The 27,290-nt window shown below is 42.5% G+C and overlaps 1 protein-coding gene across 3 annotated transcripts in view; it reads right to left on the reverse strand.

Moving 5' to 3' along the window:
- LOC126213520 (zinc finger protein 436-like) overlaps positions 1–27,290 on the reverse strand; it is a 189,674-nt gene that overhangs the window by 34,421 nt on the left and 127,963 nt on the right. For all 3 annotated transcript variants that reach the window (XM_049941353.1, XM_049941352.1, XM_049941351.1), the window contains 3 exons: positions 24,500–24,598; positions 20,581–20,646; positions 3,204–3,241 (listed from right to left, as the gene is read on the reverse strand). In XM_049941353.1, coding sequence (XP_049797310.1) covers positions 3,204–3,241; positions 20,581–20,646; positions 24,500–24,598 — 203 coding nt within the window. The remainder of the gene's footprint in view (positions 1–3,203; positions 3,242–20,580; positions 20,647–24,499; positions 24,599–27,290) is intronic.

The following is a 27,290-nucleotide window of genomic DNA, read 5'->3' on the forward strand; positions in this document are numbered from 1 at the left end:
GAATAATTTCTTTTATTTCATCATACATTTCTTCAATTTCTTCGTCATCTGCAGAGCTAGTTGGCATATAAACTTGTACTACGGTAGTAGGTGTGGGCTTCGTATCTATCTTGGCCACAATAATGCGTTCACTAAGCTGTTTGTAGTAGCTTACCCGCGTTCCTATTTTCCTATTCATTATTAAACCTACTCCTGCATTACCCCTATTTGACTTTGTGTTTATAACCCTGTAGTCACCTGACCAGAAGTCTTGTTCCTCCTGCCACCGAACTTCACTAATTCCCACTATATCTAACTTTAACCTGTCCATTTCCCTTTTTAAATTTTCTAACCTACCTGCCCGATTAAGGGACCTGACATTCCACGCTCCGATCCGTAGAACGCCAGTTTTCTTTCTCCTGATAACGACATCCTCTTGAGTAGTCCCCGCCCGGAGATCCGAATGGGGGACTATTTTACCTCCGGAATATTTTACCCAAGAGGACGCCATCATCATTAAATCATACAGTAAAGCTGCATGCCCTCGGGAAAAATTACGGCCGTAGTTTCCCCTTGCTTTCAGCCGTTCGCAGTACCAGCACAGCAAGGCCGTTTTGGTTATTGATACAAGGCCAGATCAGTCAGTCATCCAGACTGTTGCCCTTGCAACTACTGAAAAGGCTGCTGCCCCTCTTCAGGAACCACACGTTTGTCTGGCCTCTCAACAGATACCCCTCCGTTGTGGTTGTACCTACGGTACGGCTATCTGTATCGATGAGGCACGCAAGCCTCCCCACCAACGGCAAGGTCCATGGTTCATGGGGGGGGGCGTGATGGTATGCGGTGCCATTGGTTACACGTCTCGGTCACCTCTTGTTTGCATTGACGGCACTTTGAACAGTGGACATTACATTTCAGATGTGTTACGACCCGTGGCTCTACCCTTCATTCGATCCCTGCGAAACTCTACATTTCAGCAGGATAATGCACGACCGCATGTTTCAGGTCCTGTACGGGCCTTTCTGGATACAGAAAATGTTTGACTGCTGCTCTGGCCAGCACATTCTCCAGATCTGTCACCAATTGAAAGCGTCTGGTCAATGATGGCCGAGCAACTGGCTCGTCACAGTACGCCAGTCACTACTCTTGATGAACTGTGGTCTCATGTTGAAGCTGCATGGGCAGCTGTACCTGTATACGCCATCTAAGCTCTGTTTGACTCAATGCCCAGGCGTATCAAGGCCATTATTGTGGCCAGATTTCTCAGAATCTATACACCCAAATTGCGTGAAAATGTAATCACATGTCAGTTCTAGTATAATATATTTTTCCAATGAATACCTGTTTATCATCTGCATTTCTTCTTGGTGTAGCAATTTTAATGGCCAGTATTGTATTTATTAAATGAATGAAACACATTACTGTAAAAAAGTCATATTTAATTTTCAATCTTAAATCGTACAATTTCTAACCTTAAACTCATCTGTAATGAACTAATATTTTATGCTGTAAGTAATCTGATTGTCAACCTTTTGTATATTTGTAACTTTTAATTGTAACTATGAATTTCACGATGGTGTAATAATTGAAGTAATGAACACACATTGTGTGGAATATATATAAGCAAACACGGCAATGCAGTGTCAGTTTGCCTAGGAGTTCTTTGTAGTCAAGTCTTTTCAGTCAGTAAGTCGGTCTGTCAGCTGTTGGATTGTCAAACAGACTATAAGTGAAGTTTGATGTATTCTGCTACGACTCTGGAAAAATGTTATCATCAACAAATAAACCTCCGCAAATTGTACGACCTGGAGTTTTAATTAGAAGGAATCACCAGCTCCCCGACTCAGGCAAATTACAAGATAAGTACAACAAGAATACTTCGTTACGCATTGCCCCTACTTACGTCCACTCCAGGTGCAAATACATAAGTAATTATATTAACGCACCAGTAAATAAATCGTATGCATTCACAAAGTAAGGGGGATGACATACCGTCTTGTCCGTGAGTGACTGGACACTACCTCTGAGTGATTCACTAGTATCTTGGAAAGTCGACAATATTTCAAGTCCCAGTAGACTCACTATCTACTGAGCACTATTGAAGTGCTTAACGGAATACAAGTTTGATGGAAACTGAACTTGGTGCATATTATGTGAGCTGGGGCCATCTGGCACCATTTATTGAACTGTCAGAATGTCAGGTAGCTCCGTGTCAATACTGAGGAGAATAAGGTAATAAGCCTTACAAAGCAGCCCGAAACTTCTGACGGAACAAGGCGGCATCCTGCATCGCTCTCACACCTGGGTTGTAACTGGCTAACTGGATAGCTGACCGACCGACAGGAGAACAGCTTTATAACGTCAGTATACAATTGACATGGCTGACACAGGAAGTGACAGTTTGGTAATAAATGGTGAAAGTATAGAAACTGAAGGTTAAATGCGGAAGAGAAATATAGAAGAGAGAAAAGATAGGAGCAGATAACAGGCATGTGACAGTGGACAATAATGGGGAATATAGTAGAAAAGTAGAAAGAACATTTAGTTAGTTCGAGTCCATTAACAAAACAGCCCACAAAAATGAAAACACTTGTGGCACAACTGAGAACTCCTGAAAGGCATCTGTTCTAAGATTCCAGTGAGGACATGAAGTCCGTGCACAGTTCACATACAGTGATACAGACCAGGGTACTACTGTAAGTCTGCAGTGGGGCGAAAGTATGGCATACAAAATAAGTGACACTGCTCTGGAACATAAGTGTTTTAATGATTGGTCCGCCAAAGCTCCTGAAGTGTGTCATATAATGTCAATGTTCAAGTTTGTGCCTCCTGTTCGCTACAGCTTTTATAAAAGCAACGAGTACGATTCGAAGAAAATGCAATTAATGAAAATGATGTTACTTATTGTTTTTCTATTGTATCTCAAAATGTGTATTGTATCATTAGTAAAGTGACAGTTTTCCCTATAATAATCAATGTATTCTGTGCCACATTTCCAGGAATTTAACACAATACCCACATAACCTAACCCATAAAATATTTTCTGATTCTTACTGTTATGATAAAGTTACAGGCTACTTAACAAAATGGTAAATATCTCAAAAGTACACTTTTGAGGGATACCTTCTTCTTCAACTAAGCCCTTCAATTCTTCATTTCATTTAAAAAGAAGTGTTCTACACCTATCACGATGAAACACTTTCCAGAGAAGAATGAAAACTTACCCTGTCGAATAAAATCCCTCATTCGTGGAGTCGGGTATCTGAAACATTAGGAACCACAATCGTCAGAATGAACGAGCTTAACTTCGACGCAAAGCGTTACAACTCTACACTTAGTTACTCAAATACGTGACAAGTGTATTTGGCATTTTAACAAATTTATCAAAGACAGAGGTTAGTAAAGGTGCTGCATTATGAGAATGTTAATAATAACCTCACACTTTTTCACACGATGTAGTTATGTCAATGAGGTACTGTCTCAAAGCACCTACATAAATATTCAACCAGATGTCAATAGGATTTCAAAGTGGTGCAAAGACTGGCAATTTGTTTTATTGGAAAAGAAATTAAAAACTGTGCACTTCACAACTTGAAAAGCCATAGGTACACTATGTAAACAAAAGTATCCAGACACCCCCAAAACGTGTCTTTCATATTATGTGCATTGTGCTGCCACCTACTGCCAGGTACTCCATATCAGCGACATTGTGAGATAACAGAATGGGGCGCTCCACGGAACTCGAGGAGTTCGAAAGTGCCCTAGGTCCACTGTTTCCAATGCGATAGCGAAGTGGAAACACGAAGGGACACGTACAGCACAAAAGTGTACGGGCCGATCTCGCCTGTCGACTGACAGAGACCGCCGACAAATGGTTCAAATGGCTCTGAGCACTATGGGACTCAACTGCTGAGGTCATTAGTCCCCTAGAACTTATAACTAGTTAAACCTAACTAACCTAAGGACAACACAAACATCCATGCCCGAGGCAGGATTCGAACCTGCGACCGTAGCGGTCTTGCGGTTCCAGACTGCAGCGCCTTTAACCGCACGGCCACTTCGGCCGGCTAGACCGCCGACAGTTGAAGAGAGTCGTAACGTGTAATAGGCTGACACAGGAAGACCAAACTGCATCAGGATCCACTGCAAGTACTACGACAGTTAGGCGGGAGGCGGGAAAACTTGGATCTGACAGTCGAGCAGCTGCTCGTAAGCCACACATCACGCTGGTAAATGCCCGGCTTTGTGTAAGGAGTGTTAACATTGTAGGATTGCACTATCACAGCACAGGCCTACACTGACGTTTTAAGCAGGTTCTTGCTTCTCACTGTCTCACTTTCAACACAATCGAGCACCTGTTGATAATGCACGGCCTTTGGTTACATGACAATGTAACGTGGCCTGCACAGAGAGCTGACCCGAATCCTATAAAACGACCAACGTCGATGCTTCTCCTCAGTGCAGCACTCTGTGAAGAATCGCCTGCCATTCCCCGAGAAACCTTCCAGCACCTGACTGAACGTATGCCTGCGAGAATGGAAGCTGTCATCCAGCCTGAGGGTGGGCCAACACCGTACTGAATTCCAGCATTACAGATGGAGGGCGCCACGAACTTGTAAGTCATTTTCAGTCAGGTATCTGGATACTTTTGATCACATAGTGCACATAACTTCAGCATCTGGAATCAATATACTCATACAAATAGCAGGGCATAACAATTTGTTAGAATACAAAATGAAATGATAATTTAAGATCAGCTGTAGGTAAGGCACGTAGCATACTTTGAATCACTGGTAGGACACTGGGAAAATGCAGTCAGCCTTCAAAGGAGATTGTTTAAACAGGTTCCAGTCACGTTAACGTGACCACATTTGAAGTCAATGTGGACCAACCACTCACAGACAGCAGGTGGCAGCACTAGCAGAGGAGGGTATATAAATAGTGTCTGGGGGCGAGGACAACAGTGCAGTCTTTGCTGTAATGGCACAAATGGAGTGATTTATCCTATGTCCAAAACAAGGACGTAATCATTGGCTTTGGGGCCAAAGGTCGAAGCATTTCCGAAACGGCTAAGTTTGTAAACTGTTTGCGTGCTGCCACCGCTGAAGTATACTCTGCACGAGAAAACGCCACTGCCAGATACTGGTGCCGAGGTAAGTGTGGTGGACAGACGACAGGGGTAAACGACGTCAGCGGATATGTGCACGGACTGCCAGACGTGCAACTGTCGAGCAACTGGCTGCCCAGACGAACCGAGGGGCTACCGACAGTGCCTCCTCCACGACTGCTCGGCAAATGTCGCTGCACGTGGGCTCCTGCAGCAGGCGCCCGCTTCACTCACCCGTGCCGACTGCCGTTCAGCGGTGACGACGGCCGAATTTGTGGGCCACTATCGCAACTGGACGTACGGTGACTGGTGACGTGTGGCTTCTTCAGATGAATCGAGTATTATGATCCGCCTTGCAGTACTGGTGTGTATAGCGTGAAATGTATAAATGCAAACACCGAGCAACAATTGTCAGAAGAGTACAGGCCGCACGAGGGAGCTACACTATGTGATCAAAAGTATCCGGACACCTGGCTCAAAATGACTTACAAGTTAGTGACGCCCTCCATCGGTAATGCTAGAATTCAGTACGGTGTTGCCCCACCCTTAGCCTCGATGACAGCTTCCACTCTCGCAGGCATACGTTCAATTAGGTGGTGTAAGGTGGAATGGCAGCCCATTCTTTACGGAGTGCTGCACTGAGGGGAGGTATCGATGTCGGTCGGTGAGGTTTGACACGAACTCGGCGTTCCAAAACGTCCCAAATGTGTTCTATAGGACTCAGGTCAGGACTCTGTGCAGGCCCATCCATTACGGGGATGTTATTGTCGTGTAACCACTCCGCCACAGGCCGTGCATTACGAACAGGTGCTCGATCGTATTGAAAGATGCAATCTCCGTCCCCAAATTGGTCTTCAACACTGGGAAGCGAGAAGGTGCTTAAAACATCAATGTGCTGTGATAGTGCCTCCCGCCTGTCATAGTATTTGCAGTGGATCCTGATGCAGTTTGGAATTCCTGTGAGATGGTCTAGATACGGATCTGACTAATACACATTATGCCCCTGTTCAACTCTCGGCAGTCTCTGTCAGTCCACAGACGAGGTCGGCCTGTACGCTTTTGTGCTGTACGTGTCCCTTCACGTTTCCACTTCAGTATCACATCAGAAACAGTGGACTTAGGGATATTTAGGAGTGTGGAAATCTCGCGTTCACACGTATTACACGAGTGACACCCAATCACCTGACCACGTTTGAAGTCCACTAGTTCCACTGAGTGCCCCATTCTGCTCTCTCACGATGTCTAATGTCTACTGAGGTCTCTGATATCGAGTACCTGACAGTAGGTGGCAGCACAGTGCAACTAATATGAAAAACGAGTATTTGGGGTGTACAGGTACTTTTGGTCACATAGTGTATATGGTCTGGGGAACATTTTTGTGGCACCGTCTGGGTAATCTCGTCATTCTGGAGGGCACAATGGAAAAACAGAAGTACGCACCTATCCTCGCTGACTGTGTCCACCCCGACATGCAGTTTCAATATTGTGAAAGGAAAAGTTGCTATTCGCCGTACAGCAGAGATGCTGAGTCGCAGATAGGCACAACAAAACCTGTCACAAATATAGCTTTCGGCCAGTAAGGTCTTCATCAGAGTTAGACGATAATGTGTAGTTTGTTATTCCCCGGCACGACGACATCTACCAGGCTGCCAATGCAGCGTGTCTCACACGGCCGAGGGTGTACGCGTTCGGTTTGAAGAACACCAGAATTAGTTTATCGTACTCCCTGGGTTTAAAACAAATTGAGAATCTGTGGGAGCAGCTCGACTGTGCTGTTTGCACGTGGATTCTCAACTGTGAAACCTGGAGCACCTGACCACGGCACTGGAGCTGACACGGCACAGCATCGGTGTCGGCACATTACAGAACCTGACCGACTCTTCCCGCACATCTCGGAACTGTCCACGCTGCAATACGCGGTTATTCGAGCTTTCGACAGGCGACCACATAAATACGACAGGACAGTGTAAAACACTCGTGTGAATAGTGCCTGTCTGAATAATGCTCTAGTGTGGGGGACCCGTACCATTCAGGACTAACAGGGGGAATTGAATATATTCAGAGAAGGGCAACGCGAATGGTTGCAAGTTTGTTCCATAAAAACACGGGAGAACTGCCGGATATCAGTAACTTCCTGCCACGATATTTCGGCGCAGAGTCTTCTGGCCATCTTCAGGTGAATGCCACTGTAGTAGTACTGGCGAGTACGCGCTGAACTGCGCTTTTTAAAGCCTTCTGAGGTGACATTGCGCATGCGCTGCTCAGCGTGCGCGTTCGTAACGGCTCCGTGCGCTGCGCCTCGCGCCCTCCACTGCGAAAGCCTGGCGTATCGGTGTCAGGTCGATTTCCATCTTTATGCAGATAACTACGTCGACTACGAAGTTTCTCTGCAACAGGATTCCGAGCAGAGTTCAGCTGATAACCGCTATCTCGATTGATGAGAGTCTCGTTGTCACACAATCCTATTTCCACAGATTCATTAATAATCGAGCTCCAAAAGTTTGATGTATGGGCCAAAATTTTTGTGTCGTCGTAATTCGTGGAATGGTCTGTGGAAATACAATGTCCGGCCATTCCGGACTCGGAGGGTCGGAGAAGGTGAGTATGCCTTCAGTGTTCCACAATGCGTTCCTGCACAGTTCGTGTCGTTTGCCCTATATATGATTTGCCACATTCACACGGAATTTTGTAAACACCTGATTTACGCAGGCCCAGGTCGTCTTTGACGGATCCCACCAGTGATGAAATTTTGGAAGAAGGGCGAAAGATGATTCTCACTTGGTACTTTTTCAATATTCTGCCTATCTGTGAAGAAATATTCCCAATAAATGGTACATAAACAGTCGACCTGAAGGCCTCTTCGTCTTCCTTGTTCCGTCGTTTGCAGGTCTTCGTTACTCTGTTCACTTGCTTAGGTGAAAAGCCATTCTTCAAAAATACTTTTTGCAGGTGGTCCAGTTCCGCTTGAAGACTGTCGGCGTCAGAGATAGTGTGGTCACGGTGGACCGAGGTTTTGAGAACACCCGTTGTTTGTGCTGGATGGTGGCAACTAGTAGCTTGTAGATACAGGTGTGTACGAGGGGGCTTTCTGTACACCGAGTGACCAAGTGTGCCGTCACTCTTCCGTCGCACCAAGACGTCTAAAAATGGCAGACAACCATCTTTCTCTATCTCCGTGGTAGACTTTATGTTTTCATGTACGGACTTCATGTGATGTAAAAATTCTTGGAGACGGTCCAGACCATGAGGCCACACTATAAAAGTGTCGTCAACGTACCGCCAAAATACTGCCGTTTTAAAAGTGGCAGAGTCGAGTGCTCTCTCCTCAAAATCCTCCATAAAAAGACTGGCCACCAGGGGAGACAAAGGACTCCCCATGGCGACACCATCAGATTGTTCGTAAACAACGCTGTAATGCCTGCACCAAACATATTGCCAATGAGGTGTAGTGAGTCCACAAGAGGCACCTTTGTGAAAAGTTAAACCACATCAAGACTGACCAATAAGTCATTACTTTGCAGTTGTAGTGACTGAAGTTGACTGATAAAATCACCAGAATTCTTTATGTGATGTGTACACTTGCCTATCATTGGTTTGAGCAAAGATGCCAAGAATTTTGCTAGGTCGTAGGTGGGATGACTATATTTATAAGATCAATGTTTTATTATGTGATTCAACATATCGCAAAATCGATAAGGATCCCACGAGCCGAATGGTGCGAAAAACAGCAGAATTTTTATCAAATAGTTCTCTACCGAAGGAGGTCATCAAGAGACTGAAACCAAACAGTTCAGTTCCACCTAGGCTATATGGACTGCCTAAGATCCACAAGGAAAATGTGCCATTACGTCCAATTGTGAGTAACATTGGAGCAGCCACCTACGACCTAGCAAAATTCTTGGCATCTTTGCTCAAACCAATGATAGGCAAGTGTGCACATCACATAAAGAATTCTGGTGATTTTTTCAGTCGACTTCAGTCACTAAAACTGCAAAGTAGTGACTTATTGGTCAGTCTTGATGTGGTTTCACTGTTCACAAAGGTGCCTCTGGTGGACTCACTACACCTCATTGGCAATATGTTTGGTGCAGACATTACAGCGTTGTTTGAGCACACTCTCTCCTCTACATATTTTATATTTAACAACGAATTTTACGAACAATCTGATGGTGTCGCCATGGGGAGTCCTTTGTCTCCCCTGGTAGCCAATCTTTTTATGGAGGATTTTGAGGAGAGAGCACTCGACTCTGCCACTTTTAAACCGACAGTATTTTGGCGGTACGTTGACGACACTTTTATAGTGTGGCCTCATGGTCTGGACCGTCTCCAAGAATTTTTACATCACATGAACTCCGTACATGAAAACATAAAGTCTACCACGGAGATAGAGAAAGATGGTTGTCTGCCATTTTTAGACGTCTTGGTGTGACGGAAGAGTGACGGCACACTTGGTCACTCGGTGTACAGAAAGCCCACTCATACAGACCTGTATCTACAAGCTACTAGTTGCCACCATCCAGCACAAACAATGGGCGTTCTCAAAACCTCGGTCCACCGTGACCACACTATCTCTGACGCCGACAGTCTTCAAGCGGAACTGGAACACCCGCAACAAGTATTTTTGAAGAATGGCTTTTCACCTAGGCAAGTGAACAGAGTGTTGAAGACCTACAAACGACGGAACGAGGAAGAGGAAGAGGCCTTCAGGTCGACTGTTCATGTACCATTTATTGGGAATATTTCTTCACAGATAGGCAGAATATTGAGAAAGTGTCAAGTGAGAGTCATCTTTCGCCCTCCTTCCGAAATTTCATCACTGGTGGGATCCGTTAAAGACGACCTGGGCCTGCGTAAATCAGGTGTTTACAAAATTCCGTGTGAATGTGGCAAATCATATATAGGGCAAACGACACGAACTGTGCAGGAACGCATTGTGGAACACCGACGGCATACTCACCTTCTCCGACCCACCGAGTCCGGAATGGCCGGACATTGTATTTCCACAGACCATTCCACAAATTACGATGACACAAAAATTTTGGCCCATACATCAAACTTTTGGAGCTCGATTATCAATGAATCTGTGCAAATAAGATTGTCTGACAACGAGACTCTCATCAATCGAGATAGCGGTTATCAGCTGAACTCTGCTTGTAATCCTGTTATAGAGAAACTTCGTAGTCGACGTAATTATCTGCATAAAGATGGAAATCGACCTGACACCGATACGCCAGGCTTTCGCAGTGGAGGGCACGAGGCGCAGCGCACGGAGCCGTTACGAACGCGCACGCTGAGCAGCGCATGCGCAATGTCACCTCAGAAGGCTTTAAAAAGCGCAGTTCAGCGCGTACTCGCCAGTACTACTACAGTGGCATTCACCTGAAGATGGCCAGAAGACTCTGCGCCGAAATATCGTGGCAGGAAGTTACTGATATCCGGCAGTTCTCCCGTGGTTTTATGGAACAATCAGTACGCTGGGAAAGCTTTAAACATCACGTGGTTGCAAGTTTGTTTGACCCACGGTAGTTCCTCAGGGGGATGCTGATGAAACTTAACTGGTAGACTCTTGAAGGTAGACGCCAATTATCTCATAAAAACCTTCGTACAAAGTTTTGAAACGCCTTCAAGTAATGAATATGCAACTACCTGCTTTTTACCACTCTTGTAGAGATTACGAGGACAGAATTAGACTCGTTACACACACAGACAAATTTAAACAGACATTCTTCCTGCACTCCATATGTGAATGTGACGGGAAGATAGCCTAGTAATTGGTACAATGGGGAATACCCTCTGCCATGCACTTCACACTGGTTTGCAGAATATGTATATAAATTTAAATGGAGGTTTCTGTGTATAGCTCCAGTTAAATCCCTGAAGACAGCATTGCTGGACTGTTAAATACATCTCACATCTGCATCAACACTCCGTGAATGACAAGCTTTGTGGCTGAGTATCATTCACTTTCCCTACAACTGAGTGATGTGGCTGTTCCACTTCAAATATTTACTCAGTGGTATTGTCAAATGTTTTTGTGGCACAAATGACTGATCAGGTCTCTAATACTGCTGTCTGGCAACACCACGATTTTATATTTGCATTTCTCCACATTGAAGCTAGCTGGCAAGCAGGTATTATGTGTAGATATAATGGCACATAACTACAATTCTTGTAACACAAATCTTTGTCACAGATAACTGTTCGACCTTCAACAGGATGGGGCACGACCACATTGCCATTTTCATGTTTAACACCATTTTGTAACAATGATCTGCTTCAATAATGGTTGTTGTTATTGTTATTACTACTACGAGAGCCATCCGGAACGTGAAGAACATTTTTCCACACCAAGATATTAATAATACAGAAACAGAATATACATGTTTTGGCTCATACTTTGCCTGGTTTTCCACAAGGCTGCCTTTGGCATTAAGGTAATTGTAATAGCTCGGCACGTTTAGGTGTGCCCTCTTCGTACTGTCTAGCCGCCTACTACTCGACTAGGTTGCGACAGCATCCTTCAGGTCTTCATCATTCGCACAGCGTTTACCGGCAAGACAGCAGGAAAAAGTGTGCCAGACACAGGCTGCACTGAGGACAATCAAACGTGTCCCTCCTGGCAAGGCTCGTGAGTGCCGCGCAGTACACACATGTCCATTGTCGTCTGACAGGACAATTCCGTGTGCAAGCTCGCCTGTTCGGCAGTTCCAGATAGCCCGACAGAGACGTTTGAGGGCAGCGACTGTCGTGTCGTGCGGCACAAAACCGGCAAGCTGGACCCCTTCACTGTCCCAAAACACAGAAGCTGTCAGTTTTCGGGTCGACGCGATCTGTTCGGACTCCCGTGGCTGACGCGGCAACAGAGGACGGTGCCACTCCCTATTCTGTCGCTTTATTGTGGGAGTGCTCTGAGAAACACGCTTTTCATCTCGTGTAACAATCTGGTGAACGGACGTGTCAGTATCCGTTTCGTAATGCTCCGAGAATGCCGAGTGCACGCCGCTAATCGCAAACTGTCAATTCTCTCGAACCTATTGTTTTGGCACATCTGTGACAACGAAAGATCGCTCCTATCTCTATTTGCTGTGAACACCTGTCCTCCCGTTATTAAACATCGTGCACCGCTATCGGACACTGGCTGCATTCGTTACACCTCTGCCGTAAACGGTAACAAGACTGTGGCAAATGTCACACAGTCTAAAATTTTCTGCCTGCAGCAAGCAAATAATAAGCCGCATATCGCAGCTCCCAGGATTTGCAATCGACACACCCGTGGTCACAGCTATCACAGCACCACCCCCGTGACAAAATCGGACTTACAACCATATGCAGCAACTGCCTGCATCATACGAAACACCAGAAACCAATGATAAGCTGTCATAAGACAGTTATGTGGACAGTACGTCCAAACATTCACATTTACATTCTGGATGCCCCCCACCCCTCCTCCTCCTCATCATCATCAACAATTGTCAATCATTATCATCATCATCATCGTCATATTATTATTATTATTATTATTTCTTTCTTTCTTTCTTTCCTTTCTCAGACGTTATGTCTGGTTAGAAATGGAAAGTGACGCGTACCTTGATCAAGCGTGACTTCCTTTTAACTGTATGGTATGTGTTACATTGCATTTAGGAACTTTCGGGTAATTGAACATGTATCAATAATTATGGATTTCTATAGATGTATATATAAGTTTGGATGTAGCTGTATTGCATTGATGTACTGGTGGATATTGTGTGGTATGACTCCTGTAGTTGATAGTGTAATTGGTATGATGTAAACTTTATCCTGATGCCACATGTCCTTGACTTCCTCAGGCAGTTGGATGTATTTTTCAATTTTTTCTCCTGCTTTCTTTTGTATATTTGTTGTATTGGGTATGGATATTTCGATTAGTTGTGTTAATTTCTTCTTTTTATTGGTGAGTATGGTGTTAGGTTTGTTATGTGGTGTTGTTTTATCTGTTATAATGGTTCTGTTCCAGTATAATTTGTATTCATCATTCTCCAGTACATTTTGTGGTGCATACTTGTATGTGGGAACATGTTGTTTTATTAGTTTATGTTGTATGGCAAGTTGTTGATGTATTATTTTTGCTACATTGTCATGTCTTCTGGTGTATTCTGTATTTGCTAGTATTGTGCATCCGCTTGTGATGTGATCTGCTGTTTCTATTTGTTGTTTGCAAAGTCTGCATTTAGCTGTTGTGGTATTGGGATCTTTAATAATATGCTTGCCGTAATATCTGGTGTTTATTGTTTGATCCTGTATTGCAATCACGAATCCTTCGGTCTCACTGCATATATTGCCTTTTCTTATCCACGTGTCGGATGCATCTTGATCGATGTGTGGCTGTGTTAGATGATACGGGTGCTTGCCATGTAGTGTTTTATTTTTCCAATTTACTTTCTTCGTATCTGTTGATGTTATGTGATCTAAAGGGTTGTAGAAGTGGTTATGAAATTGCAATGGTGTAGCCGTGTATTTTGCTAGTTTCTGTTCATTCTATAAAGAATTTTCTTAAATTGTCTACCTGTCCATAATGTAGGTTTTTTATGTTTATAAATCCCCTTCCTTTCTGCTTAATGTAAATCTTTCTGTTGCTGAATGTATGTGATGTATTCTTTATTTGTGGCATTGTGATCGTGTAAGTGTATCGAGTGCTTCTGGGTCTGTGTTACTCCATTTCACTACTCCAAATGAATAGGTCAATATTGGTATAGCACAAGTATTTATGGCTTTTGTCTTGTTTCTTGCTGTCAATTCGGTTTTCAGTATTTTTGTTAGTCTTTGTCTATATTTTTCTTTTAGTTCTTCTTTAATATTTGTATAATCTATTCCTATTTTTTGTCTGTATCCTAGATATTTATAGGCATCTGTTTTTTCCATCACTTCTATGCAGTCGCTGTGGTTATCCAATATGTAATCTTCTTGTTTAGTGTGTTTTCCCTTGACTATGCTATTTTTCTTACATTTGTCTGTTCTGAAAGCCATATTTATATCATTGCTGAATACTTCTGTTATCTTTAGTAATTGATGAGTTGTTGATTTGTCGCTGCCAGTAGTTTTAGATCATCCATGTATAGCAAATGTGTGATTTTGTGTGGGTATGTTCCAGTAATATTGTATCCATAATTTGTATTATTTAGCATGTTGGATAGTAGGTTCAGAGCAAGGCAGAGCCAGAAAGGACTTAATGAGTCTCTTTGGTATATTCCACGCTTAATCTGTATTGGCTGTGATGTGGTATTATTTGAATTTGTTTGGATATTAAGTGTGGTTTTCCAATTTTTCATTACTATGTTTAGGAACTGTATCAATTTAGGATCTACTTTGTATATTTCCAATATTTGTAGTAACCATGACTGGGGTACACTATCAAAAGCTTTTCGGTAATCAATGTATGCGTAGTGTAGTGACCTTTGTTTAGTTTTAGCTTGATATGTCACCTCTGCATCTATTATCAGTTGCTCCTTACATCCTCGTGCTCCTTTGCAGCAGCCTTTTTGTTCTTCATTTATAATTTTGTTCTGTGTTGTATGTGTCATTAATTTCTGTGTAATGACTGAAGTTAATATTTTGTAGATTGTTGGTAGGCATGCTATGGGGCGATATTTAGCTGGGTTTGCTGTGTCTGCTTGATCTTTAGGTTTCAGATAAGTTATTCCTTGTGTGTCTGGGACTGTATATGGGTCTGCAATGTAACTGTTAAATAATTTAGTTAGATGTGAATGTGTTGAGGTGAACTTATTTAGCCAGAAATTTGATATTTTATCTTTTCCAGGGGCTTTCCAATTGTGAGTAGAATTAATTGCTCAGGCGACTTCATGTTGCAAAATTATCACTTCAGGCATTTGTGGTATAATCTTGTATGTGTCTGTTTCTGCTTGTATCCACCGTGCATGCCTGTTATGTTGTACCGGGTTTGACCATATGTTGCTCTAGAAGTGTTCCATGTCTGTTATGTTTGGTGGATTGTCTATTTTAATGTGTGTGTTATCTATTGTCTGGTAAAATTTCTTTTGGTTTGTGTTGAATGTTTGGTTTTGTTTCCTTCTATTTTCACTTTTTTTGTATCTTCTGAGTCGTTTGGCCAATGCTTGTAATTTCTGCTTCTTTTCATCTAATTGCTCTATCGCTTCTTGTTGTGAGATTTTACCTAACCTTTTTCGTTTTTTTGTCTGATATTTCATTTCTTATAAATTGTGTTAGCTGTTCAGTGTCTCTTCTCAGTTTTTCTATTCTGATCTGTAGCCTGTGTTGCCATGCTGGTTTTGTGGGTTTCTTCTGTGTGTTGGTTGGTTCTGATCTCTGCCTAGTGTGTATATTTAGTGTAGTGAGTGCTCCTATATAAACCAGTAGTTGTAACTCTTCCATAGTTGTATTTTCATTTATTTTGTTGTGCATGATTGTGTTGATAGTTGTTATTGTTGTTTTGACTTGTGGGTTATTTGGTGGTCTATGCAAGAGTGGTCTAATGTCTGTATTTCTGTCTTTGTATTCAATATATGTCAGGTGAAATTTTTCTTCTATATCTAACATGTGTGTCACTTCATGTTCTATTTGTGCTTGTTCTGGTGGCTGTCTTAAGATTTCGTTTTCCTCTGATTGTTTAATCGGTGAGTGTTGTTCTTTGTTTGTTTGCTCTGGGATGTTTGAGTCCATTACTGTATTTTCTTCTTCTTCTGATTGCACATTATTTTGTTCCAGTATTTGTTGTACTTGTTGTTTGATGTTTTCTAATTCTGACTGGGGTATTGTGTTATTTATGATTATTACACAGATCTGATCAGCTAGTCGTCGTACTGTTTAAAATTTTAATTGTGGGTATCTGGTAATAAATGTTGTGATCTGTATCCAGTTGTGTTTGTTCCTAAGTTTGTTGCTCGGTAATAACAGAACGTGAGGTGTCGGTTAACTTCATCTGACCGTCTCATCCTCTGTCTTTGTTTTCCTTCTAGAGTGGTTGCAGGAAGCATATCCTGCAAAACACCTCTATTTGGATTTAAATCATTTTCCAGTTGGCTAGCAGTGTCGTTACCATTGTGGGCGGGCATAGGGTTCAAGCGTCGTCCCCGACCGTGACGGCGCTTGTCCGAGGCTTCTTTAGTTCTGTCGTGAACCAACTAATCACACTAAAAGGGGGTTAGCCCTATTAGTAGTTTGTTCTTTTCGTCGCCGTTTACGACTGGCAGAACATATCGGAGGCCTATTCTTTTCCCGGGCCTCCACGGGGTTTATTACCATTATTATTATTACTATTATTTTCACTGTGTGTGGGTTGGGTAGACTGCGCCCCAGCACGGGGACGGCAGTGGGTACAGTGTCTCCCACCACACTCACAGAACCACGGGGCAAGTCTGACTGCCACCTGCCACAGTTTTCGTACTGCCAACTGTTTCCAGCTACCGAAAGTTTTATTGCCCAGTGTTCCTCGAGAACCACGAGTTAAGTAGTGTTTACACGGGCCGTATTTTACAGCGACACGTGACCGCAACGGTGTTGCCGTCGGCACTCTCGCAACGTGGCTGAAATACACAGCAATACTGCGGGACGACTGGGCAATATGGTGTCGGATCACGCCTTTACAGGTAGTTGCCGGCACGTCACACATCTAACGAGGAAGGTGTTTCGTACGGCTCGGCCACTTCTCCTTCTGTCCTCGTCTGTATACGTTTGCCGCCCACCCTAAACTTCGCTTCCTCTTCCTCTCGCTGACGGCACTGCGGTGGCGAGTCGAGTAACCGAGTGGTGAAACGGTGTTATTTTTCTTCGGTTCGAAGGACGGTTTACATACACGCAGTCTGTCTGTTTCTCATTTCCAGGAATGTAGTAGCACGCAAACGAGAGACCGCGGATTCGATAAATGACGTGCCTACATCTATGACCAGAGTTACGGAACACAGAATCTGAAAAAGGACATCCTCCGTGCTAATGTTGTACAAATCTGCAGTAATGAGCCACAATTTTATTCTACATTCATTCGTAAGAGTTTTGAACTGTTCTGAAGCATTATCGTGTGTGTTTTGTGGGCACGAATTTGATTATTTTGATATCTTTTTTATCACAGTCTTTGAATAAACTACTTTCCTCATCTCGTAACACTTGCTGTAGATGTAAGGCATTTATGAAATCCCTAGATTTTCACTGTACGGGTGACTCAAAAATTAAATATATTAATATAAACATTTGATTGTTATTTCAAACTACATTAATGAATTCCTGAAGTCCTACAAATGCCCGGGAATGGGAGGCACACTAATAAGCAGTGTGACATCAAACTTCTGTACGAATCACCAGTCGCCAAAACTGAAGGAGGATCACCAGTGCGGTTGTAACCGGTATGTACTCTTCCACATTTGCACTGGTTTCACTGGTTGTCAGACAACATATCCAAAATCATGTTTCAGCATTTTGGACAGGGTACATATCCAGCATCAGTTCACAAGTTTTAAGTTTTGGAAGCAAGTCATTTACTTAAAAAAGACTGCATGCACAAACCCCAATTTATCTTTTTCCTAGTAACTTTCCTCCTTGTGGAATGCAAATCCATTCTCCACCTCCTGCCCAAGTATGCAGCTCGCTTTCATTCATTTTGTGACCACGTTGTAGCTGTGTAAACACTTCTGGCCTGGAAATATACTGATCCACCTATTGCCAGACAACCGTGGCTAGCAATGTTGTCAAACATGTGGATGCAACTAATATGTCTGGTAATGCTGTTTTGCAGTCTTCCTGGGTTATGCTGTGGGCAATATCCAATTTTTATGACCCACGTAAACACTTCTTCTCCAGATACCCTTCACTGTAACATACAGGCACTCAAGTCACCCTATCTCGGTACGGTCTGTGGTTCATGGAGGGAATATTTAACACACAGGATTTCTCTGGAACTCCAAAATTTTGTTAAATTCACGAGTTTGGGAACTTTAAATTACGGTAGAAGAAAGACTCGGAGTTAACGGTGACTCTCTAAAGCACCGACAAGTACAATAATAGGCAACAGTTCTTTGATATATTCTTTTGTTGTAGAATGTTTGCTATATTGCAAACATAAAGTGATGCGGTTCTCACTCTAATATAATTTTTGGGTATAACGACAAAGTAGCATTTAGTCTACAACGATTGTCTGAAGCCGTAGTGACTGACGGTTGCCTTAAACTACAAGCAGAAGTCTGTATCAAAGTAAAGTGGCTATGACTTCTGAATGCAATAAGATGCAGATAATAGTTTCAGAAGGTGGTCAGGTTTACAACACAGTACTTCTCTAATAAAGAAATCAAAATTGTTTATTTTCTAGCAAAATGCTTCCAGTTCACAAGAAATATAACATCAAGTGCTTAATCATATATTAAATTTTTGAGCCACTTTTGTGAAGACAAAGTGTTTGAACTTGGAACTAACTCGTTGGGCCACAGTCCGATTTACTCGTCAAAGCGAGTTACATTGTTGTGGAAATTACTGCAAAGAAATGAAAACTATTTTCAGATGATAGATTTGTCAAGACAAGAAAGCTTATTACAACAGACTGTAGCTCATCATACTGATGAAATACTTACCAGTATTGAGAACATGCTAAAATGGCAAGCCACAGAGACCGAATTTTATTTTCTGGCATTCCGTAAGAGCTCCGACACGAGCAATACGGCACAGATAGCAATTTTTGGGAGAGGAATCTATAAAGATTTCAGTGTTATGAAGAACTGGGTGCTGTAGTCCCTCTTGAAAGTGCCATAAAAGACAATTATTTAAAAGAGGGTACTAGCGGAACCATAAGCAGAAGTGCTTTGGAATTTACAAATCTGTCGGCAGTAACAACTGATGGAGCTCCTTCATTTGCAGGAAAGTGAAAAGGATTAGTCAAATTAGTCCAGACGGAAGCATCTGAGATGGGTTACAGTTCTGTAATGCAATGTTACTACTTAATTTGCCAAGAAAACTGGTATTTGAATGAAGTCATACCACTTTAGACTGTAAAATATTATTTACTGTGACACACCATCACTGGAGAGCACTGCTGGACATCAGGACCTACTCGACAACAGTTCCTAGCAGTGTAAAAGCATGCTATACAGCATGCGAACTTCCCATTAATCGATAATGCGTGTAACTTAGTGCACTACGAGCCCCCAATAGACAGGCTACAGTGGGGCGCAAAGAGTCAGGTGTCGGCCCTGAAGTGGTGATCGTTGTAAGACGGCACCGTCTGGAACACTTCAAATGGCTGCCATCTTCAATGACACCAATAGTTGTGACAGTGTAATAGCCTAAGTAAGTGGTGGTGTGTTGTGCGTGTGACTGACAGATTACTAGCAGCAGTTGTGCTTATCTTTAAATGCGTTATGTAATACGAGGTACGATCACAAATGTTTACTACAACATTCTGAATGTCATCTTTCTTCTACTCATTGCGTTGTATTACAACAGACTCGGTTTAGTTTATATAACTTGCTGCAAATATGTACCGCTACTGGAGATGACCTTGTCTATAATGCAGATGCACAAATCAGTGTTACTTTCATCTCAAAATTTATATTCAGTACGAGTTGCGCAGTCCCGTAAGTTGCCATTACTGGAAGACAAACATTCCATCTGTCACAACCTACAGCCCCGCAGTGGTGATGCGACTTACCGTTCTGCCCCCGAGATAAGTGGCCAAATTTCCTCAGCTCACAGTCTAATTCACAAGCCTCAATTAAAATTAAGCACAGCCTAAAATATTAGTGTCTATGAAGTACTTTTGTTTCTTACTAAGCAAGAAAACTGCAGTTTGCGGAAACTCTTTATAATTTGACATTTTACGATTCAGTTGTTAGTTGCTAGATGTATATTATAGTAAGACAATGACAAATTTGAATCTCGACACGTGCGTACCTAAAAGGGGAGCACTGAAATAAACAGTAACAGTTTACCACTTCTTACCAATTTATTTATTTATTCTAAAATTCTGTCACCGAGATCACCATCCAGTGTGTGTGTGTGTGTGTGTGTGTGTGTGTGTGTGTGTGTGTGTGTGTGTGTGTGTGCATGCGCCCAAAGGTTTTGTCAAATCAGGCTGAACACATACGGCCTGGGTCTTTCTTATGCATCTGGTGGAGGGAATATTGAAAATTCATGAATAGTATGTGAAAAGTTTGTCCCAAATGCACTCCAAGGTTGTATGTGCAAGCATGTAAAAGATCTACTGTTCTGAAATCAGATGGGTCTTTCTTTTTTAATTATTTTAAAAAAATAAGAAACATTTGTATATCTGTGCACAAGCAAGAATTTAGTGCAAAATTGTATCTCCATTCACGGCAAAGATACAAGCTGGGAAAATAGGACGAACGCTTTGGTAACAGCACGTATTTTGCGAGTGTGGCCGACTGCAGTCCTGGTCACACAGTGGGGAAAACACTGTTGAGGCTGTGTCAGGAGAAATGTGCGCAGCAATGCAGCCTGCTAGATACAAATACAACAAATCAGACCACAAGTGAAGCACTCACCACTTCTCTCTCAGAAGCCAGGGGGTCGCTCGAGGGCTCGTCACTGGCAGGTCCGACTGGAAGAACCTGTGGAGCAGAATAACCCACTAACTGGTGATAAACTACTATGCTAAAAAACATTGTGGCAATTTTGAGTAACAAAAAGCTTCTAAGGATATATTGCATCACTTAGCACAAAGCCGAGATTAGATACCATTTGGAATTGTCGAACAAAATTCACTTCACCTGAAACTCGGGGAAATGTTGAGATAATTCTGAAAAACTTAGAGAATTCTGAAAGACTCTGTGGGGTTTTCAACTGTTCACCGACCCAAACACGCGGGAACTTCGGACGTTTTCATTTCGGTCTGTCGAACCTCGTGCTCCACCTCCTACACTCGAATGTGAGCACAATGTCAACCTCAGAATTTTTCACACTGCCGTGATTTTCACGAGTGTCTTCCTTTCTTTTATTAATACGCCGAGGTGACGAAAGGCGTGGGATAGCGATCTGCACGTGCACAGACGGTGGCAGTATCACGTGCACCAGGTGCAAAACGGCAGTACGTCGGAGACCCGCCGTCTGTACTCGAGCGATTCGTTCGAAAACCTCTCCGACGAGATTACGGCTGCACGACAGAAATTGACAGACTCTCATCACGAAATGGTAATTGCAGCTAGATACGTGGGACATTCCATTTTGGAAATCCTTAAGGGATTCAATATTCTGACATCCACTGTGTCAATATCGTGCTGAGAACAAATTTCAGGCACTATTTCTCACCACAGGGAACACAGGGGCTGACGGCCTTCACTTAATGACGGAGAGCACCGGCATCTGCGTAGAGTTGTCAGTGTTAACAGACAGCGACACTGCGGTACAGGGTGTACACAGTCCGGGAACACTTTCAATTATTTATTGCACGACAACCGAACATTGTACAGATATCTTACACGTGTCATTTTGAAGAGAAACTCTGAAAGTTTTTTTTTCACGTATACCCCCACAGCGTAGTTTGGTAATTTGCAGACAGTCGGCGCTAGTCGCAGACGTGGAGAGTTCGAGTGAGGAGCGAGTTTTCTGTGTGTCAGAGTTCGACAAAAACGAGTGTGCTACAGCTGTTCGACGGACGTTTAGAACCGAGTACGGCACGAAGCCACCGACAAGGAAGGCCATTTGCCACTGGTACGACAACTTCGTTAAGACAGGGTGCTTGTGCCCGGCAAAGAGAAACGGACGTCCCAGTGTGAGTGAAGTGAATGCGGAGCAGCTGTTTCACGAAATAGACTCCGCGATCAGCAAATCCCACTCCGTGTGAAGGTTGCACCACTGACTGCAAGCTGAGGGGAGGGGTAGGGTGGGACGGGGAGAAGCAGTAAGAACGAGGGAGTAGGGAAGTGGCGCACGTACTCAGCTGCTCCCAGCGAGCGACGACACGTGACATCTCGGTAAACAATTTCATGCTACTGAGACAAAAACGAGATTTTTCCAGCTTTTTTCCCCCCAAATTTCTTTGATATGTTTGAAACCCTGATTTCCATAACTTGTGGCAATCCTGAAAATACTTGTTCAATTACTAACTGCAACTGCCTCATTAGAGGGTTGTGCTGCTAGCTCAGAATTTTAGTCACTTCCTTGCGTGGACCGTAAATTTTTTCTCAACTAGCTCACTGTTTATTTTACATTACTACTGCCACTAGGGTGTACAACAACACAGTTTATCATTGGGTTAGCTGAAGCAATAATGCAGGAATGGAAGCAGGCTCACTACTGTAAAACAACAATGGAAAGGTACAAAACAACTTTGTTTGTGGGTGGTGCACTTTGCCCACTCGAGGGTTAATAATGTTCCGAACTGCTTGTGCCTTGTTTTTTGAGCACAGTACATGAGAAGGTTCCTTCTTTTTTCCTTTATCTCTCTTTTTTTTTTTTCTTCTAAGAAAGAAGAAGAAAAAGGAACACGAGACTGGAAGCTTTTACAACACAGACGCTACTGAAATTGCAACTCGTGACTTCATCCCGTCTGCTGAATTTTGCAGAGCTCTTGCTTCGTAATAGATACTTTAAACCCAGGAGATGTATAGACTTATCATCGCTATTCTTCATTTTCAGCCTTATTTCCTGTAAGGAAAAAAACAAGATTCAAAGTTTTGTAGGAATATGTTTAAGAAAAAATTTATCTCCTGCATTTTCCCGTAATTTCTCTGTAAATTCTGTGGTCGAGTCACTCCTTATGATTTTACACTACAATCCTTTTCCTCTATCATCTGTACCTAAACGGTCACTAAAATTTATTGTTAAAATGAGACCATCGTGATCAGATAAACCATTTCCTATTGACTTTTCAGTTAAACCACTGCAGACTGTTGGATCCAAAACCAAGTTTTCAACGGCTGTTGCATCATGTCCTCCAAATCCTTTTAGGTAATTTTAACAAACTTTCTGGGTCTGGCTGCAAGGAATGGGAAAAACCGATGGGTTAAAACTGATACCGGTATTTTAGCCCTGAATAACCAGTATCTTCCGGTGTTTGTCTCGTTTATAATAGATGATTTTATTTTTTACTAATAACCGGATAAAAATACCGAAATATCAATTAGTCATTGCAGCAGTGCTAAAGTTTTTTGTTTTTAAATAGACCTTTTTTAAAGAACAAATAATTCATAAATTTGCACTGCTTTGAAATATTGCATTATTACAGAACATGGGAAGGCGATAACTGCTATTTTAACAACAATACCGACAGAAATGAGGAACAGACACACGGCATAAGATCTGGTACAGCACTGCTGAGATGATTATGTCCCTGTTACCACAGGATGTGGCCTACCAGACGGTACGCGTGTACATGTAGTGTGCAAGACCTGCCCCCACCTTGTCTATGCAGTAGTTTCTCGCTGTCGCCACTGGAGATCCATTTTATTGCAGAATGAGACCATCCACAGTCTGGAAAATTTTATGAAGGGCAGAACAATGAAATAAAATGCTTCATTTGCTTTAAAAGTTTAAAAACAGGAGGATCCACAACCAATTTGTGACATTATGTAAGGAGAAAACTTACAACTTAACAGATCGCTCACAGTTTGCAATAAAAACACAAAGAAGCTGATTGGCTGCCTCCGTCTGCAGCCCTTGAGAATGGACAAATTAACACAAAAAATATAGTTCTCAAATCTCAGTTTCCAATCTCAGAAGTGACTATTCGCAATGTCCAAATTGTGGTACGATCCCAGATTAAATGATTTTTGAGTAGAGTTCTAAATAATTAGAATCAACAGGAGAATACTTGAGATTTTTTGTAGTAGTAAACCACTTCCCACACTCCGAGAAAAGCATCCGACAATGGACAGACTAACTTTTGTTTTAATTGCCTGTTTAATTTAATATTTTGATTCTATGTACCCTAAAACAGAGGGAGTAAAAATTTTTCAAACTCTGTTCACTTTCCATATTTAATACAGGAAATAAAAGGAATAAAATAGCAAAAATTGGCTATTTCAGTAACTGGTTATTACGAGCACTTTTAACGGTCCGGTTAAACTGGCGTTTAAGACAACCAAAAATCAGTTGCTTCAGCAACAACTGCCATTCCTACTGCCAACGAGTTCCATTTTTATTCGCGTCAAACATTTCTTGACCGTGTGTCTCAGTTTCGTATTACAGAAGTGAAGCTCGAGGTGTTCGAGAGATCTGCTGTAACATTTTAGTTTTCAGAAGGGAACTTTACGGTTAATCACTCGACGGCTTGCAGAAATTGTGAAGAATTGAAAATTATTGTGTTTGGCACTACACTGGAGTAATTGAAAATTCTTGTAAACTTGAAAGACGAGGCTGTTTCTTTTGTATTTACGACCTTCTTTACGAAAATCGCCTCCGTCCCTCGTGAGACATAAATGCCGGTGGACGGCTTTAAGAGGAGAATTACTGAGCTGCTCTCACCCATTCCATCTCCAGCTCCAGGCCGAGAATCATTTCCTCCTCCTCAGCTCCTCCTGCCGGGTTACGCGCCGTATTCTGCCGCGCCCCGTTCTCGTGTACCTGCAATCGAGAAAAATCACTGTATTGCACTAAACCATTTTAAAGAGTCAGTACTCACTAATTTTGGGCTGAGAAAAATGTATATGACAATGAAAAACTTTCCTTAGCTCTAGTTTCCGTGATACACACTAGGTGCAGGTATTTCATATTAATGAATTAAGAGAAAAAGATACATTTTAATTACATATGCTAACAGGACTAGGGGTAAGATAGATACTGCCTACAGGAAAATTAAAGAGACCTTTGGAGAAAGGAGAACCACTTGTATGAATATCAAGAGCTCAGATGGAAACCCACTTCTAAGCAAAGTAGGGAAAGCAGAAAGGTGGAAGGAGTATATAGAGGGTCTATACAAGGGCAATGTACTTGAGGACAATATTATGGAAATGGAAGAGGATGTAGATGAAGACGAAATGGGAGATACGATACCGCGTGAAGAGTCTGACATAGCACTGAAAGACCTGAGTCGAAACAAGGCCGCGGGAGTAGACAAAATTTCATTAGAACTACTGACAGCCTTGGGAGAGCCAGTCTTGACAAAACTCTACCATCTGGTGAGCAAGATGTATGAGACAGGCGACATACCCTCAGACTTCAAGAAGAGTATAATAATTCCAATCCCAAAGTAAGCAGGTGTTGACAGATGTGAAAATTACCAAACTATCAGTTTAATAAGTCACGGCTGCAAAATACTAACGTGAATTCTTTACAGACGAATGGAAAAACTGGTAGAAGCCGACCTCGGGGAAGATCAGTTTGGATTCCGTGGAAATGATGGACTTAGAGAAAGCTTTTGACAATGTTGACTGGAACACTCTCTTTCAAATTCTGAAGGTGGGAGGGGTAAAACACAGGGAGCGAAAGGCTATTTACAATTTGTACAGAAACCAAATGGCAGTTATAAGAGTTGAGGGGCAGGAAATGGAAGCAGTGGTAGGGAAGGGAGTGAGACAGGGTTGTAGCCTCTCCCCAATGTTATTCAATCTGTATATTGAGCAAGTAGTGAAGGAAACGAAAGAAAAATTCGGAGTAGGTATTAAAATCCATGGAGAAGAAATAAAAACCTTGAGGTTCGCCAATGACATTGTAATTGTGTCAGAGACAGCAAAGGACTTGGAAGAGCAGTTGAACGGAATGGGCAGTGTCTTGAAAGGAGGATATAAGATGAACATCAACAAAAGCAAAACGAGGATAATGGATTGTAGTCGAATTAAGTCGGGAGATGCTGAGGGTATTAGATTAGGAAATGAGACACTTAAAGTAGTAAAGGAGTTTTGCTATTTGGGGAGCAAAATAACTGATGATGGTCGAAGTAGAGAGGATATTAAATGTGGACTGGCAATGGCAACGAAAGCGTTTCTGAAGAAGAGATATTTGTTAACATCGAGTATAGATTTAAGTGTCAGGAAGTCGTTTCTGAAAGTATTTGTATGGAGTGTAGCCATGTATGGAAGTGAAACATGGACGATAAATAGTTTGGACAAGAAGAGAATAGAAGCTTTCGAAATGTGGTGCTACAGAAGAATGCTGAAGATTAGATGGGTAGATCGCATAACTAATGAGGAGGTACTGAATAGGATTGGGGAGAAGAGGAGTTTGTGGCACAACTTGACTAGAAGAAGGGATCGGTTGGTAGGACATGTTCTGAGGCATCAAGGGATCACCAATTTAGTATTGGAGGGCAGCGTGGAGGGTAAAAATCGTAGAGGGAGATCAAGAGATGAATACACTATGCAGATTCAGAAAGATGTAGGTTGCAGTAAGTACTGGGAGATGAAGAAGCTTGCACAGGATAGAGTAGCATGGAGAGCTGCATCAAACCAGTCTCAGGACTGAAGACAACAACAACAAGCCTGAAAGTGTATTCGAATTTATTCAGTGGTAGTTACATTTTAAGAGTTCTAAATTGCTAGAACAATACTTCACAGATGCACGGGTCTGAACAGAATTGTGTAGCGGCTGCATGAGGCGGTCATTTTTTAGTTTGTCTCTCGTAACGGAGTTCCGTAGCATCCCTACACAAAGGCAGACAGTAATCCACACACACTGCTTTGTTCCAATCGCCCTGATATCTTTGTTTCATAAGAGAAATGTCCTTATGGAATCTTTCTCCATGTTCATCACTGACAGCTTTAAAACTAGGAGGGAAAAAGTCTAGATGGGAGTGGAGAAAATGTATTTTAAGGGACATGTTGCATCCAAGGTTGTGGTATTTTTGCTAGAGCACTGTCGCCAACTGAGTGTAGTTATCATCTCTTTTGTTGCCTAAAAATCCCTTGAAGGCTTCCCAAGCTTCCTTTTCTTCCCCCTCCAAAACTCAGTCAACTGCAGGATCCTTTACAAGTTCTCAATTTTGTGGCCCGATAAAAATACCTGCCTTAACTTTTGCATCACTTAATTTCGGAAATTTCTCTATTATGTACTTAAAGGCCCACCCTTCTTGGTTCATACATTTGATAAAATTTTTCATCAAACCCAGCTCGATGTGCAGGGGTGGGAGAACAACAACCTTCGCGTCCACGACAGGCTCGGCACGGACATTTTTCTCGCTAGGGTTAAGATTTCTTGCAGGCCAGTCTGCTTTAATATAATGTTATTTCCTATCCTTACTGTCCCACATACATAAGAAGCAGCAATGTTTTGTGTACCCCAGCTGCAGTCCTAGGAGTATGGTAATGATTTTTAGATCATC

This window comes from Schistocerca nitens, chromosome 11 (assembly GCF_023898315.1).
Source record: "Schistocerca nitens isolate TAMUIC-IGC-003100 chromosome 11, iqSchNite1.1, whole genome shotgun sequence".
Lineage (NCBI taxonomy): Eukaryota > Metazoa > Arthropoda > Insecta > Orthoptera > Acrididae > Schistocerca > Schistocerca nitens.